Source organism: Tinamus guttatus, unplaced genomic scaffold (genome assembly GCF_059628265.1).
Source record: "Tinamus guttatus ecotype Peru unplaced genomic scaffold, ASM5962826v1 Tinamus_guttatus_pri_ptg000089l, whole genome shotgun sequence".
NCBI lineage: Eukaryota > Metazoa > Chordata > Aves > Tinamiformes > Tinamidae > Tinamus > Tinamus guttatus.
Window position 1 is genome coordinate 2532186 of NW_028288623.1, and position 16553 is coordinate 2548738.

The 16553-nt window shown below is 44.2% G+C and overlaps 1 protein-coding gene across 1 annotated transcript in view; it reads left to right on the top strand.

Annotated features, from left to right (window-relative positions):
* The first annotated feature begins 2102 nt into the window (after positions 1-2102).
* Positions 2103-16553, top strand: part of LTK (leukocyte receptor tyrosine kinase) — a 137588-nt gene continuing 123137 nt past the window's right edge. Inside the window, exon 1 of the mRNA XM_088520417.1 lies at positions 2103-2250. Within this exon, the coding sequence (XP_088376543.1) occupies positions 2103-2250 (148 nt within the window). The remainder of the gene's footprint in view (positions 2251-16553) is intronic.

Genomic DNA, 16553 nt, shown 5'->3' on the forward strand with positions numbered 1-16553 from the left:
AAAGATGCTTGGTTTAATCTAAGCAGGTGTTAGATGCAGTGGGAAGACACCTTCAGACAAACTGAGCAAGAGCTATGCTGGAAGACAACAATAATGTATTTTTTGAGACAATAGGTGTTCACTGTGCTAGAGATGACTTGAAGATGATGCTTTCTTCTAGTATTGATGCTGATTTGGCAGGTTATGCTATGGGATTCTCACAGTTATGCATCCTGTCACTTTAATGGTAGTGGTAGAGAAGTTTTCTGAATTATATTAAGTATTTACATTTTTAAAAAGTAGGAGAGTGCCTTCCCATCAACGTGCTTGTTTTGGATTCCCTGGGTTAAAATTCTTTTTTTGGTGACTTGTCCCACTTCTGAGTTGAGCAGTAACAGTTCCTGAAGAAGATGCAACTCAGTAGCTACCTGTGATGTGCACTGGGATAGGAAAAAGCCTAACCGCAAGTAAAGAGTGGGGCAAGGAAGAAATCAAAATAGTATTGAAATCCTAATGTAAGAAGCCCAAGCTTTGTATAGTGCTGTTATGAAATTCTCCTGAAGCATTATATGATTAAAGTACTTGCATTCCCTTGTATTTATTGACTGCTTCAGTTTGACAATGGAATTTAATAACTCAGCTCTAGGCTAATGCATTCAGCCTGGTTGCTTAATATGTGGCAATGCCCTAAACACCTTTGCTGCTAAAGTTGTGGGCAGAGAGAACAAGCCACAGAATTGATATCTAAGTATACTATAGGTCAAACAAATGCATTTCTTTTAGTATTGGGAATAAAATGGTGTAGAGAGGAATGCTAGTTCTAGGGTTTTTTTTTTTTTTTCCCCTAGTTCTGCAGCATACTTTCAAGAACTGCTATGGAAATGATGCTTCTAGCATTAGTTGGCTTGGGGAGGGGGAGAGGACATGTTTTCCTTCAGCTTGCAGAAGCTCATATAAGCTCTCCTTTCACAAAGCTGGTCCTCTGAGACTCTTGTGCAAATAACTTTCTGGCAATATATTGCCTTTGCCCTAGCATGTGTTTTTTTTTTTTTTTTTTTTTTTAAAAGACTGGCATTTTTTTCTGTTAGTAGGGAGCCCCCTGCAAAGAAGTGATTCCAGAGCTTTAGTTTGTTGCAGTGAGTTAGTTTGTTGCATCTTTATGAAGACAGTGAGTAAAAAGGCCCTGTGTTCCCTTCCTCTCCTTTTTGTAGTAAGTTTGAACCTGTCACAAATGCAGGGTGTGGGATTTTTGTTTGTTTGTTTTGTTTTGCCTTTTGCCAGCCCCAGTCCAAGGAGAAAAAGAGCACTACAAAAAGTTAAAACTTAAATTGACTTGGAGGTTGTTCTGGGACAGAACTAGACACACGACATTGCAAATGGAGCCCAAAGAGGCCTGGTACTGAGCAGTGCTTCTGTGCAGGGTCCTGAAGAACACAAAAATTTAGCCAGAGCTACATTAACATCATCTATGGATCCAGGTCTTTACTGCCTTTAGATAGCATAATACAAGGCCAAAGGTATATGGGAAAGACCAGGAGAATTTGCAGGTTAGGTGCCCTCACCAACCTAAGAGGAAGGAGAAATGGAACCTCTCAAGTGATGCATGGTAAAGTAACAGCTTCTCCCAGGTTTTGTGACCTAGAAACACTAGTGATGTCCAAACGTGGTTACCCCTTGTTTGTGTTACAGTAGGGCAGAGGCGGAGCTTGAGCCAGTGGCTGCTGGACGTTCAACACGTCCTGACACAAGGCCTCACTGTGGGGACAGCTCTCCAGAAAAACTATGTAGCCTGGAATGAAGCCTTCCAGAAAAAAAACCTGCACTGTGGCCATCTGCCCTCAGCGTGCTTTCCCTTCCAGGTAAGAAGACGCCGGGGGCGAGCCATGGCTTCCCCGAGTGTGGCTGGTACTGACAGGTGGCCTGCAGGTGCAGTTGTGAGCCAGGCCTGGGCCCGCACTGAGCTTGGAGGCCGGAGTGAGGCTGAGGCAGGACCCCAGGGCAGGACACAGAATCACAGAATGCTTAAGGTTGGAAGGGACCTCTAGAGATCATCTAGTCCAACCCCCTGCACACGCAGGGTCACCTAGAGCACGTGGCACAGGAACTGTGACTGCTACTGGAGCATGGGGCTGCCCAGAGGCCTTGGAGGTGCCTTTGAAGGAGCCATGGAAGAGCTCAGTCTACAGCGACCTCCAGGTCTGCTCATGAGACTGGTGCTCACCAGCCTCATGGGCAGGAGACCATCTGTGGCGGTGTGCCCGGGCGCTGAGGGTTGGCAGTTTAGTGGGACTGGGCCGCCTGTCGCCTACTAGCGACACTGGCAGCAGGCCTCTGGCAAAGGGCCTCCACAGAGCTTGGAGGGCAGCGGCAGTGACAGGAGGGACAGACGGGATTTGCCCTGTTGTGTTTGGTGCTTCCCCCTCTGCTTCTCACTTGGCCGCCTGCTGATTCCTTTCTCCAGCCCACTCCTCCCTCCAGTGATGCCCTCCTGTGTCCTCTTCTGTCCCTGTCCTGTCCTGCAATTCCTTTCTAGCTTGATTTCTCTCATGGCTTTTGTTTGCAGAAGCAGACAGTAATTAAGCAGTTAAATGAGGGAATGCAGATGTTGCCAAGATGTTTCAGGTAGACGCTTGCACCTCTTGGTGTGCTCGTCTGCACCCCTGCATGAATGGCAATAAATTACGTGCGTGACGTTCCCCCTTCGGGAATGCTACAACAGAGAAGGCTGTAACTTTGTATATTTGTTTTAATTTATATTACTGCATAGGTGGTGTAAACACTATGAAGTTGGGTTTTGACCTGCCAGATATTTGATAATGTAATGATTAATCTGGTGGGTCGGTCTGCTGAAAGGAAACCAAACACTTGTGTATCAAGTGACTTTGCTTCCTTGCTACCATTTCCACCATAAAAGTGACTTTTCAGCCTTATTGCTTCTACTTTGTCTCATAAAATCCACAAGCATTTATCCAAGAAGATGTTGTGGGCTTTCTCAGTGCGTGTGGCCCTTTCTAGTAACCACCCTCATTGTGTAAATTCAGGGTGGTTTTTAGATCTCCCCAGAATACAGGGAGATTCACTGGAAGTGAATTGCAGCTTGGAGGCGTTTGTTTGTGCCATGCCATGAAGATGGAGCAGCAGTCCCACAAGGATGTCTACAGACATAGGTATTTGTTTTATAGAGATTATCAAAAATGTGGAATGATGCATATTTTTTTTCTGCAAGAGCCTCATGTGTGTCTTTGCTCTGATACGCATGTTAGCTCACTTGCAGCATGTTAGTTGTGCTCCCATCAAGAAGACACCACAGATGGTGGCTCATTTTTGTTCAAGTATTGCCTTCTGTAAGATTGATCAAGTTTGGATCAATCACATAGTTTGGGCAGCAACTGCCATTGCCCTCTCTCTTTCTATCTGCCTATAAAAGGAGTGTGAGGAAAGATGTGGTGTAGAGGTTTTTGTTGTTGTTTTACTGTTTTACTGTTTCATGAACAATGAAATATTTATGGCAGAGAGTATGGGCATGCTGACCAGGCTTACTTGCCTGCTCTTATCAGCAGAGAGTACATTTTGAAGCCATCTCTGAAACTCAGGTGTCCCTGGTGAGGGGGCATTATTTTTTCCCTTGCAGTGCAATCTGCAAGTTAAAAGTGGGACAGCAGAACTGGAGTGCTTGCCTTCACCTGTGGTCATGGAAAACTAGTCCAGCCTATCTTGAATCAAACCTTTTGCTTCCTGGTGTGCCCTGGAGCCACCAAGGCCCAGCACTGCCCCGCTGGCTGGGCTAGCAGATGTGTTCTGGGCAAGCTCCTCTGTAACTAGTACATGGTTGTCAGTGTTGTCTGGGGCCCAATAACCTCATTGTCTCCTTGCATGAGTCTCTCTCACTACCAAGCTACTCTTGAGATTAAGAAAGTGTTCCTAATAAGCAATCTAGCTTTTCCTTTGAGCGAGTGCTTTGCTTATTGATTTCTGTAGCTATTTATTTTGGTCCTTTCTACAGCTTGCTGCAGCTGGAAGAAAGAAGCAATAGGCCTTTAGCTAGCAAGACTTGGCCTTCTTTTAATCAGAAAACACAGTTTTATAGTCATATTAAACCCTTGCCAGGAACACTTTCTAAAGTGCAGTTTTCTGGTCCAAACTAAAGAGAGAATATGATCCACCTGAGAAAGCCCTAACCTCAGGCTATTGGTCTTGCCTGCTGTGAGGTGAGAGACTCCTAACCAAGCACTCCAGTTACTGGGCTAAGAGCTGTTCTGATGTGAAAGGTTTTCCGATTTTTCACTTTTTTATCATGCTTCAATGAACTTAAATGTAAGAGTTTCAAAATTGTACCTGAAATAGAATTCATATTTTTTTGGCTTGTCTTCTGCAAAACCTTTTTTGAAGAATTGTTATAAGAACAGGATTCTTAAAGTGTGAGAAATGTAGTTAGTGGTTTAGTTCAGGCTTCACTTTTGATAACTGCATATTGTTCCAGCAAATTGTGCTAATCGGTAGCTGGAAAATGTTCACACATTCTCTTTGCTGCATACTGAAAGCTAAATTTCACTGGTTCCTTTTTAGCTTGCTAGCTTTGCTTCCAGCATGCAGGCAACAAGGAGGGAGCAGGAGAGAGTCTTGCCTTTGCTCTTTCTTACAGGGATGCATCCCAAACCAGGTGTCTCCAGTAAAGATACTGTGTCTCTTGAAGCTTAATCCTTCTAGTGATGCATGTGTTTGTCTTTCTGCATTTTTCCTGTAATAAGAATCCTGCACTGCTTTACTATTGTGTGTGCTTTTGAGATGTTATTGCTGCTTTATTCCTTAACAGATAAGCATTGAGAGATTGTGGGGAGATTAACTCCTTACTAAATAGTATAGTTTGCACCCCAGTGATGCCACTTGCAAAGAAGTTCTGAAAACAGCTATATCTATGAGTAATCCTGGGTGCAAGCTGGGAATTATGTTTAGGATGAGCCTGTGTGTTTCTTTTAATCCTCCCAGTGAGCTCTATCTTGGTTTTGGAAATTGATAGGTCTGTATGCCTATAGTTTTGCTTGGCATCCATCTGTGTGTTCAGTGGCCATGAATCAGGTAATATTGAGCTATCTTGGTCTTTGAATATTGCTGGGCAGGCTTATACAGTGACAAAGGCAGACGCGCTCCAGTCTTTTGCGTTCGTAGTATTATCTATTAGCACTCTAAATTTGGGAAGCTCTAATTCCTGACTGTAACGTAGCAAGAGTTTCATGAAAACTGAACTGTGCTCAAGTCCCTAATAAATTTCTTATCCACTCGACTGTGCAACTCCAAGTCCTTTAGCAATCGTTAAGGTCCATAACCCCCTCGCAGAAATGGCAGTGCGTGCGCACACAGAGATTGCTTTTACCTAATGCTGAAACAAAGAGGGCTCGGTTAGTCATGTATTACAGTGCACAGAAATACTCTGCAGTATTTTAGCCGGAGGAGCAGAGGAGAGTCCTGTATTTAGATGAATCTGTAAGATTGATTTAGGTAGTTATCTAAATTGGATTGTTTCCAGACCAGTGGGATTAACAACCCTCTTTTTGTAAAAAGTGTTATGAGATCTTTAATGACCACACAAGGTCAGGACCCCAGTTTTATCTCTCATCTGAAAGATCATGAACTTATAACTACTGATCTGTCACTGCCTGATCTATCTATTCTAGAGCTGGCTTTATTTTAGAAGAGATTTGTGTTGCCAGGAGTCTAAATGCCATCAAAGCTTTTAGTCCTTGCCATATTCCTTCCCTGAGGAGGTTTCCAACAGGTTTTAGTCTGATGTGTCTCTTTGATTTGTTTTTCCCTTTTCACAGTAAGCCAAAGGGAGCCTGCAACAAATATTTTGCAGTTTGTATGCATGTTATTTGCTGTTATGTCCAAAACTGTTCACTTATCTATACTTAAAAATCAGTAAGTTCCTGGGTTGTTCAAGAGGATATCCAGATCCTGGTGTTTTTTTCCTGGGTGATCTCATCTCCGTCCATGGCCTCCACTCTGAGGTCCCCTCAGTGCCGCTTGTTGTGGCACTGGTCCCAGCAAAACATGTGAAGGAGAATAGGAGTATATGCCATAACAGGCCTGCTTGCAGCATTTCACAAATAACTCTTATATATATATGTGTGTGTGTATGTACGTATGCACACACATTAAAAATCCTCTTCAGAGCTCCCTCTGAACATGTGTGGACTAGGAGGTTAGAGGACTTTCCCAAATATTTTTAGCATGTATAATATAACTTTGCAAGTGTTTCCATTGCAGCAGGGTTATGGAGCACGGATCCAGCTCACAGATTCACTGTGCATAGGCTGGGACCATCTGATACTCACCCATCCTGCACACATCTATATGTGGCCATACGATTTCTGCACGCTCACCACAGTGTTGCTTGATGAAACCGATGTGTATATTCACATGGTGCCTGCAACCACGTGCAAGCAAAGGCCTGCTTGGCCTGCAGCAAGGAAAAATGACTCTGCAGCAAGATCTCTCTGACCAGTCCAGATGTTATCTGGGATGGTAGAAAATAGATCCAGAAGAACACTCTTCTACTTCAGGGTTCACAAGGAATGAGAGGTGCCATGTCCTTCCATCTGTATGCTACGAAATTTTGCTCAAGCCCAAAGAAGATGTTGCTGTTTGTAATCTGTGCTTTTAGCAGCTTTGTTTTGGCTACAGAGGAGATGAAATCAAACTCAGAAGGTCTTAATTTCAGAGAGACAAAACATTTCAGAGTCCCTAGTTACAGAAATGTTATTATCCTTGATTTGATTTGGAAGCTATTTAGGATGCTGTAGTCTTATGGTCAGGTGCAACTTGGGTAACCTCATCACTGATGTCCTCATGAACAGTGGATTCTAAGTTGGTCACATTGTACTGCTTGACTCATGGACTGTAAAGGTCAAATGTGACACCCTTGCTTGGGGCACTCGTTTGGCAGAGGGCAGCAAAGGTGACACATGAGCTTGTAAAGAGGTGTAAAACAAATCTCTCCTTTACAAAGAGGAAGAAGGGAGATGAAGAAGGAAGATGACTGTAGAGAAAAAAAAAAAAAAAAAGTGGTGGGGCTCAGAATATCTGGTCTATCTGCATTGTCTGGGGAAGGCAAGTCAGCAAGGCCTATTTGTTTGAAGACAAAGCAGGCAGAGACATAGGAGGAACCTGAGAATGCCAAGGCATGCTTAGGAGACATGGAGACTGTCACCCAGAAGAAACTGAGCTTCCTTCATTCCACTGATCATGGGATAACTGTATTATTGAAAAAATTGTTGTTGTGGTGGTGGTAACTGCCTGAACTGTGGCATACATACTAAGGAAAACCCATAATGACAGAAATGGAGAAAAGGCTAAACTGGAAAGTGACTTTGCACTGGTCTCCAATAAGGTGCCATCCCATGGTCTGTGAGCGAGCAGGAAGGCTGCATATTTAAGCATATGGTGAAGAGTCATGATGAAGCTAAGGGGCAATGTCCTGGCCAGAGATGGATTTTGCTAGAGGATTCTCAGTGCTGGAGGCCTTGACTAATGACCTGTGAAGTAACACAGCATCCACTTGTTCACTGACGCTGCTAATGGGGAAAGTGCTGTAGGAGATAAAAACAAAGGCAACTAAAGAGCCTTGAGATCTGGACAGAAGCTGGTAGAGCAGAGTTCAGAGAGGGCTCATCACATGAAGCTTGAGTTAACCTGAGAAATAAACCTGTGTGAGAGAAATCCCACAAGCCAGCTGGGGAATGACCGGCTCAATAGGAGCAAAGGGGCAATTGGAGCCCCTGGGTTTAGCTCTGCCTCTTCTCTGGGAGCAAGGTGGTCGTAAGCTGTGTCTCTGTGCACAATTTGGAGCCGACATCTGTGTGATATCCAAGGGCAAACCTTGCTGGCACCAGAGGCCCTCTGATGGAGCAGAGTGCTGTTTTTAAACGTAGAGTGTGGTTTAATGTTTGTGGTGAGGTGATGCGATCTTCTGGTGAGAGCGCAGAAAAAAGCCAGGGAGTGAAGAAGTGGAAGGATGCATTTGGGAGAGATGAGGAGTGAGTAGGGATTGCTACATCCTGAAAAAGGACTGCTTTATACTAGCTTGTAAGCAAGGCAAGGCGGGAAAGAGAAATGCTCCTTCAGGAAGAAGGTTACCAGAAGCATAAGTGGGAGTTGTGGGATGAAAAAGTGCACAAAAAAGCACTATAATTTTTTGTTTTGTTTTAATTATGGATCTGTACAGAGAAGGTCCAGGGCAGCTGAATGGCAGTGCTCAAATTTTGAGCTCAGTCTGAGACTCAGAGCTAACTAGAAGACCCAATTTCCTTGTGTGCTAGGAGGCATTTTCCCCCTTCTGCTTTAGAAGAAAATAAGTGATGGCTCCTCTCTGATCCTCTACATTTGCACCTCTATTGTGTTTGTTCCCAGAGCTTTTAACAAAGCAGTTCCTCCCCGCAGTGCCCATTTTGATGGGGCCTGCAGGTAGACAGGTGGTTTCCGAGGTACCTCGGGCATGTCAAGGTGCAGCAGAGGGACGGGCTGTGGTACCAGATGGTGCAGCCCTGCACTAAAGTGCACAGTTGATGCTAATTTGCCTGAGGTGGTCCTGGGGGCATCCCAAAGACTTAAGAAGATGGGCTGGTAAGAGAAACCATTTCATCTCTTCATGTGAATATTTGTTCCTTTTAACAAATTATACTCTCTCACTAGGGAAGGCAGTGTTTTTCCTTCCTGTCAAATGTTTCTGCATTGACTTTTGATGATCTGATTTTTCTGGGATGGCTCTATAGCACAAGACCTTTCTAGATTTCTCCGCATCCGCTTGCAGAGTGCTGTGATGGAGGGTTGTATGTGTGCGTCCCCAGACACCGCTATTTTGGTACGCTTGTTCCCCTTAATTGTTGCACTTGCTTTTGCTTGATGCAGTCATTGTGAACGCATTTGCTATGCCTAGGGAAGGGGCAGGAAGAAATCAATCCTCTGCGTCACTAGAAGTACATAAAAAAAAAAAATCCCTTGTGGATATCTATTCTTTTAACACCCCTTTTTATGTAGCTTTATTTTTGCTAATGAACAATTAGTTTGTTTAAGGCTCTTAAATGAAGCTTTAATTTCAGGGGTGGCCACTGAGAGGAAGGATGGAATTAAGGGAAGTGATGGAAGAAGAATGTGCGATCCCATGGGGACATTCATGTGAACTGTGATTTTTTTTTTTCCTTTATATTTTTCTTTTATTTTTTTTTCTTTAGGCTGGGGGACCCACTCTGCTTTGCTGCCCTTAAGCAGTGCCTCTGTCGTTTGCAAGGTCAGGCTTTTCTGGCTCGCTTGGGGAGGATGCTCCCCGGCCAATGAGGCATGAAATGGCGGTGGGAGAAGGGCTTGATAAATATTGATTCAGAAACTGCCATGGCTGCTGACTCTGCGATTGGCCTGTTTACCCAGCAAATGGAAGAGGGATGGAAAGAAGCTGTCCATTTCTCAGCAATGGTGGCACATGCATTTTTCAACACTGTCCTAGATATTTAAGAGGAAAGGGGCTGAAAGCTCAGCCTGGCATGTTTTTCAGGACAGCATTAATCCATTAGAGCAGATGAGATTCTGCAATCCTTTCTTCCACCAGGAGCTTTCCATTTTTAGTTTCATTAAGCTCCATACGATAGTTGCGCTGTCCTGCCAGGAGAAGGGAGGCCTTCCAGCATGAGCAGAGCTGGCACTTGGCTGCACTGGGGAATGTCCGTGCAGCGTTTGGGAAGCCGCGCTGAGCACAGGCTGTCCGTACCCTAAGCCAAATGAATAGTGTAGCTGCTGCTAGCCAGCCCTGGGCCTGGATCCGTGCTGCGCTGCCCAGCAGCCCGGGCCTCCTTCCGGCTAGGTGTCTTGGCAGCGTGACGGTGCGTTGGTATCGCGTTAGCCTCGCGCTGTGTTAGCGTTTGGCGTCATGCTGTTGGGCCAGTATTGACCTGCTGCTAGGAATCCAAAGCTGGGGCTTCCTCTGTTGCCAACCAGAACCTGAATTAAATGTCAAAATGGGCTTAATACCTGCCAGTCATGCTCGGTATCCCCAGGGTGAGGGGGTCCCAAATTGCCCCCTCAGCTCATGGAGCTCTGGCCAGGCTAGCAGGGTTGTCTCTGTCCTACACGCTTGAAAGGCCCCCTATGCTTGCACAGGGCTTCGTAGCCATTTGTTTTTCTGTTAAGTATGAAGCTTGCATATGCGGTGTTTAGCAAATATAGACCCTACAGATGGAAAGAGATAATCACTGAGTTAGCTCTGCCACTGGAGTTGTAATTTTTACACTGTCTCTGTTTGTTTGTTTGCTTTTTTCTTTTTCCTCCTGACTTATCCTTTTAGTGTGTTCAACCCTCTGCAACATGGACGGGAGATTTTTGTGGCTTAACAAAGTTGCTTCAATTACGGAGGTGCCGGTGGCGAATTCAGGCAGAGAGGAGGCTGCCAAGAGATGGCCTTGGGTCTGGGCAAAACCAAACAGAAAAGTCATGGGCAACAGTGAGTATTGGCTCCATTTCATAAGCTAGGATTTGAGTTGAACTGTGTGGAATCTCCTTGTGAATAATGAATTAACTGAGAAAAAATGCAATTTCCATCACCTCAAAATTATTAGTGAGTTTGTCTGAAGTTGCCTGTGTGTTTTGACTAGATCTGTTGTTTTGTTTGAACATCCCAATTTTGCAAACGTACGGGCGATAGCAAGGGTGAGGTCTTGTTTCTCTGCACCCCACTCTGAGAGCTCGGTTGCCTTGAGAGCAGCCATTCCCCTTCCCTGGCCGTGTCCCTGCGCCCTTGGCCCAAACCACAGGTGTTTCCTACTCCTCCTGTAAACTGGAAGTGATGGCTTAGGAGCTGCCAGGCCCTGTGTCCACGCTCCTCAGCTTTCGCTGCTCGTGGGAAATTAGCCCTTCCTCACCCTGCTGCTGTTTGCTGGGAGGCAGCGCTTACGTCCCAGGGAGCAGTTTCATCCTGACTCTTTGGGAAGATGTGAAATGGAGGAACCACTCTGTCCAAAGGCAGATATTAACTGCACGGTGCCAGAGCTCTGTGCGCTGCCACAGACACCTTTTCGTGCACCCTCCTCCTGATTTGCTCCTCAGAGTGATAACCTTCACAGGTCACTGTGCTGCGATGCTGCCTTACTGATAACCTCCTTCAGCTTGCTGGGGTAATGAGTTACCTCTGGAGAGGGAAACCATTTCATTATGTCTGACTGCAAGGAAATATTGCTGTGGGTAGGGACAAGGCTGAGGGAGGGGGCTGGGGGAATGAGCTGTAGGGAAAACAGACCTGGGAGGCTTATGGCTTTTCTTTCAAAAAAGCTCAAGGCATTCAAAATTACCAGGGGAATAACTGACACTGAGGGGAGCTCATATGTTCCAGAAATGTGGGCTGTTAAAATATGATGTGGTGACACTGCCCTTCTCCTGCCTTCTTAAATATATATAGATATATATATATACACCTTCATTTAATATGTATTTCACACTGCCGAGAGGTCAGACATGCAGATTGTCAGACTAATTTGAGTTTTATTTGTACTTTTTAATGCATTTCATACTTAAGCAGGCATGGTGCTGCTGCTAAGTGTTGTACTCAACTGTGTGAAGGATTAACACTGCGGTGTCGTCTCCAGCACCACCCGTCTGTGTGTGATGACCTTTCCTATGATTTGCACTCTGCGTCAAGGTGCTTGTCCTTGGTCTTGACAGTGCTTCTTGAGAGGCTTTAGTTCACTATAAACAGGGTGGCAACACACCGTCCCCCTCTGGACAAACCAAGAGAAAGCAGGTCAGGGTGAGGAAGTGGCCAGAACCTTTTTAGTTTCTCATCCCTATAAGATTTGGGATCTTCCTCAAACTTTCGACATTAGTAAAGGGTTGGTGTGGGCAATATGATATTGTCACCTCTGAGGAAGGCATGCTATAGGAAAGGAAATAGGTTTCTCTTCTTTCAGTTCTTACTCAAAGCCTTACCAACATATTTGTTTTTCTACACTTTGAATTAGTTTTACAAACTAATATTGATTGCCTGGATATTTCAAACACCATCTCGAGCTAGACAAGCGTGAAATACGCAGTTCCCTACTGCATAAAAGCTCTGCTCCAACATGTTCCCTCTGCCAGTTCTGCATCCATAGTAACTGCTGCCTGAAAGGCCTCAGCAGCGTACCTGGACTCGGGATGGATAAGCACAATGTGGATGGTTATGCAGCAGCTGATGGTTCCCTCATTCTAACAAACATTTGTGTGGTAGGACACTGGGCTTGTATCACAGAAGACTGTTCTTGGGTAAATTTCAAAACATTTTAAAAGAGAAATCAGTTTCATCATCTCTTTCATAGGTTTTTATTCCCAAAGGTACAGGGAAGAGACCTGTCTATGGTTATTTGGGTCACTGAAATTGGAGACAAGTCTAAAATTCTATTTTTCTGCACACAGTTCCACTGTTTGCTCCAGCAGGCCTTGTTGCTATGGATGGTGTTTGTGTGAAGCAGATTTCTTTGGGTCTTGACTAAGTGACCTTATTGCTGTAGTAAAAAGAAACTTGTATTAATACAACCCCAAGGTCCCCAAGACTCTGATAGCACAGTCCTTTGTAAAGAAGCTTTCAGAGATGTCTTTGTGGAAGAACTGTCTTTACTTCTAGAGAGTGGGAAATCAAAACAGAAAATAACTAAGTGACTTATAGAAGTCAGACAGGAAATAGCAGTCAGTGCCACTTAGAGGGAATAGTTTCCAGGTTTAATACTGGAATTATTAATAGCATAATAATATTAATAAATATCTATTAATATCAAATAATATTTAATAACACATTCAAGCTTTGCAAACATTCACTTCTACCTGTAAGTAAATTAGAGACGGGAGATGGTTATAGAGAGCACGTGCTCAACAGAGCGCATTGGTGTTTACCAATCATTTTCAAAACATAACAAAGGTGGAATGGTGGAAAAACAATGGAAACAATGACAAAGAATAGTGACCTGCATATGTATCAAAAGCAATTGTCCAACTGGATGCTGATTTTCCTTCCCAGCACTTTGGGAGAGTAGCGATGAGGGTTAGTGCTCATCAATACCGTGCAGCAGCTGGTTCAATTTGGCCCTTTGATTGCCTGTAGCTCTGGAGCTGTTGGAGCGTGTGTATGTTTGCACGCGGCCTAATTAGTGCCATTATCATTGTCATTAATGGCTTTTAATGAAGAACAGATGGTTCTGTCAAGGTTTCAGGCTGTGAAGCTCACTGACCCATTTGTTCTAAAATGAGAGAAAAGGAAAACCAAAAAACCCCAAAGCCCTCTTTCCAATTTGGGGTGATGGAGAGGAATGAAAATGAAGATTGCATAAACATAAGCTAGTTTTGCTTGTGCAAACACTTTTGAGGCTCTGTTTTCCCTCGCGAAGGCAGGTATTTCTGGTACTTATCCTCGTGAGTCTTTGATGCATCAGTTATCTTGGTCATGCTTGACCCAAGCCTTCCCTGAAAAAGAGGAAGGGATTAATGAAAGAAAGTCATGCCTTGGAAAGGGCCATCTCTTGGGTTACTTTAGACATTACTGAAAATCCTTCCAAATATATATTACCTTTCTCTCCTTTCATCATTTCCAAGTGCTGGCCTACTCCAAGTCAGGAATCTTACCGAGTTTTAATTTTACCCTTTCCCTTTGTTTCCTTTCTGCTCCAAATATGGCTGCCGTTCAGACTGTGCCCCTGGCATACATGTCTCTGCAGGGCCATAGCTCCAACTTTTTACTCCGGAAGGTGGAATGTTCCTGTTGCTCATTCAGATTTCAAATATTCAGTGGTAAATGTGGGATCATGGTTGAGGAACCTACTGAAAAAGGGTAATCCCAAGCACAGGTAATTTGATAGGATGCTACTGTCTGCCCTAGGAGCAGCTTTTATTATCTCTCAATTATTGAGCAAAAATGGGATGTGTAAACTGTAAACTCATATGGATTACTGCAAAATCTGGATAAATTTAAAGAAAATCCTTTTATGATTTAATTGTGAATGAAACTTTTAGAATGTCTATGATTCAAGATTAGCTGTCTGGTTTTGGCATCGTACTGTCCATCAGGTGAGCAATGTGACATACAGTATGGGAACTGTTTTTGTTATAGAAATACTCCAGTTACACGGATCCTTCAGTAGTATCTCCACAGTGTTTGAATAATCTGATTAAACTCAAACCTTCTCGACCTCCTGGTAATATCTGATAGATTTCCTAGCACAGTTAAGTATAATAGCGTGGCAGAAAACTAGAATTGCCTTGTAATGAGCTCCAGTCATAACAGTACCCATGTAGATGCAGTTTTATATAGGGTTTTATGCACGCTATCTCAAACGTAGGGAGATCCTAGGCTCCTGTGGTGGTGGATGAGACCAGCTCCTTGACTTGGGACACACATTGACTCAACCACAACATCCTCAAGTTGAAGGTGCAATTTCTCCATTTTCTTAGAGTTTAGAGAGACTGCTGAAAAGCCATATAAGTGAGAACAATAACATTATCCTGGTGTTAGTGAAGAACACCATAGAAATAAACACTAGCTGAAAATATATCTCCTTTCTTTTCATATCTTTCTGAGGAAGGCAGAAATTAAATTCATTAGCACTGATCCAGTGCCATATCTAATTAGCTGCGGTACGAGGCACTTCTGTAATCTTGTACCGTGAATACAGTGATTTAAGAGGTGCGTGTGTGTGTGTGTTTTTTCCTTCTTCTTTTTTTCCTTTGCAGTAGCATCTATTAAGTCCCAAGCAGTGATATGCCTGATTAATTTACATTGCCTTTATCAGGCTGTGGAACCAATTATCTCTCACTGGGAGAGTTTTCAAACAAACAGAGTCACATCCATGAAGTAATCTCCTCAGGAGTCTCTCTGGAGCTGAAAAAAGAGGTTTAGAGCAATAATAAGCAAAAATTTTACTGCCCTTCTCTGGCTCCTTCCCAAAAGTGTCCCAAAGATTTAACCACCTGCTTTCCAGGCCTGGGTCTACCAGAAATGGGAAGAGTCAAGGCTTGCAGGAATGAAGATTCCATATTTCGCCCAGGTGTGGGTGGCTTGCCAAGAGCCCCTAAGCCTGCTGTGATTTGGGTCAATGCTTGGGAGAATTCTGGCAGGAGAATGTCCCTTATTATATTCCAGGAGGATTTTATTCCTCTGTCTAAAACGGAAGGTTTTTGGAAGGCAAACACAAGCAACAAAACAAAGTGAAGGCAATGCATAGTACTCCTCCCCAAGTATCCTAATACAGACCAATATTTTGGGGTCTCACGAACGCAGATGCTCAATTCCAGCTTCCACAAACACCCCCGTGCAGGGAGCCTCGACCCTTCCAGTGCCAGAGCTGCTCCAGCAGGGCCTGGCTGCGAGGGCCAGAGCTGCAACCTCCACCTGCAGCCGGTTATCTCATTAGCTCCTCTGCAAAGCAGCAGCTGAAGACAGAGGGGAAGAGGAAGGGGAAGTGTAACATAGTCCATTAGCCTGAGTGGAAACTTTTTTTTTTTTTTTTTGTAGGAGTTGATGGAGTGCAGAAATGTCACACGGGCTCTGCAATCAGCCGAAGATTTAAAAGCTGGAGCTGTCTGCCTATGGGGAAAGGTCCTGGCTGCTGCACTTCAAGTCAAACTCAAGGTGTCTTTTTTGCCTCATAATCTTAACCTTGTTATTTATATTTGCATCAAAGCTTTTTAAAACTTTTTCTTAGTGCTTTTGGTCTATCCATTCATTCTGGTCTTCCTGCCTTTCGTGGCAGGAAGCGTGTGCGTGGCTTTTGAGGACGAGCAGTCTACATGAGGGAGCGAAACCTTGGCAAGGCAGGAACCCTTGGGATAGCTGGACGTGGGGCAGAGCTCCATGGGTGCCGTGGGCAAAGGTGGGCAGCAGCAATTCCCAGTGGGAGCTTGTGCGAAGGAAAGGGTTAGGAGACCTGATGTGCTGGCAGCAGTTGTGTCTGGGCAGACTGGAGAGAAGACAAGGTGAGGAGGAGCAGAGATGGACAAGTGAGAGACAGTTTTGAGAAAGAGGTGTTTGGATGGGCTGGAAATTTCACATAAGCATAAGGGAAGGAAGGATCTCTGGTTGGAGCAGTCAAGGAGGTGGGGGCTTTGCAGGATGGTTTGAAAAGGAAAGGGATAAATGGTTGGGAAAGGGATTCAGGGAAAGAAGTCTGGGGAGAGTCGGGATGTGGGTGGGAAACTCTGACATGGGACATTGCAATAGCTGGAGACCGAAGGTGGCTCAAGAGCAGCTTTTGATGTATCAGAGCAGCAGCATGACCAGAGCTCTATTTACTGATATCTCTGTGCTACTCTTCTGAGCCTTTTTTTTTTCTTTTTTTCCTCCTTCAGATGCTCTTTCTAGGGGCTTTAATACCTTAGTATTTCTCTTTTGAGAGTTTTTTCTTTTTTTTCCTGACTAAAGTCTGTATTCAAAAAGCATATTTTTAGTACAATGTACTCATGTTTCTGGATTGCTTGCTCTTGTTCATAGCATGAATGTTAGGAATATTATTTAAAGCTTAACAATAATTAGTGAATCAACAACAATTATGGTCTTAATCGGTTCCTATTTTTTT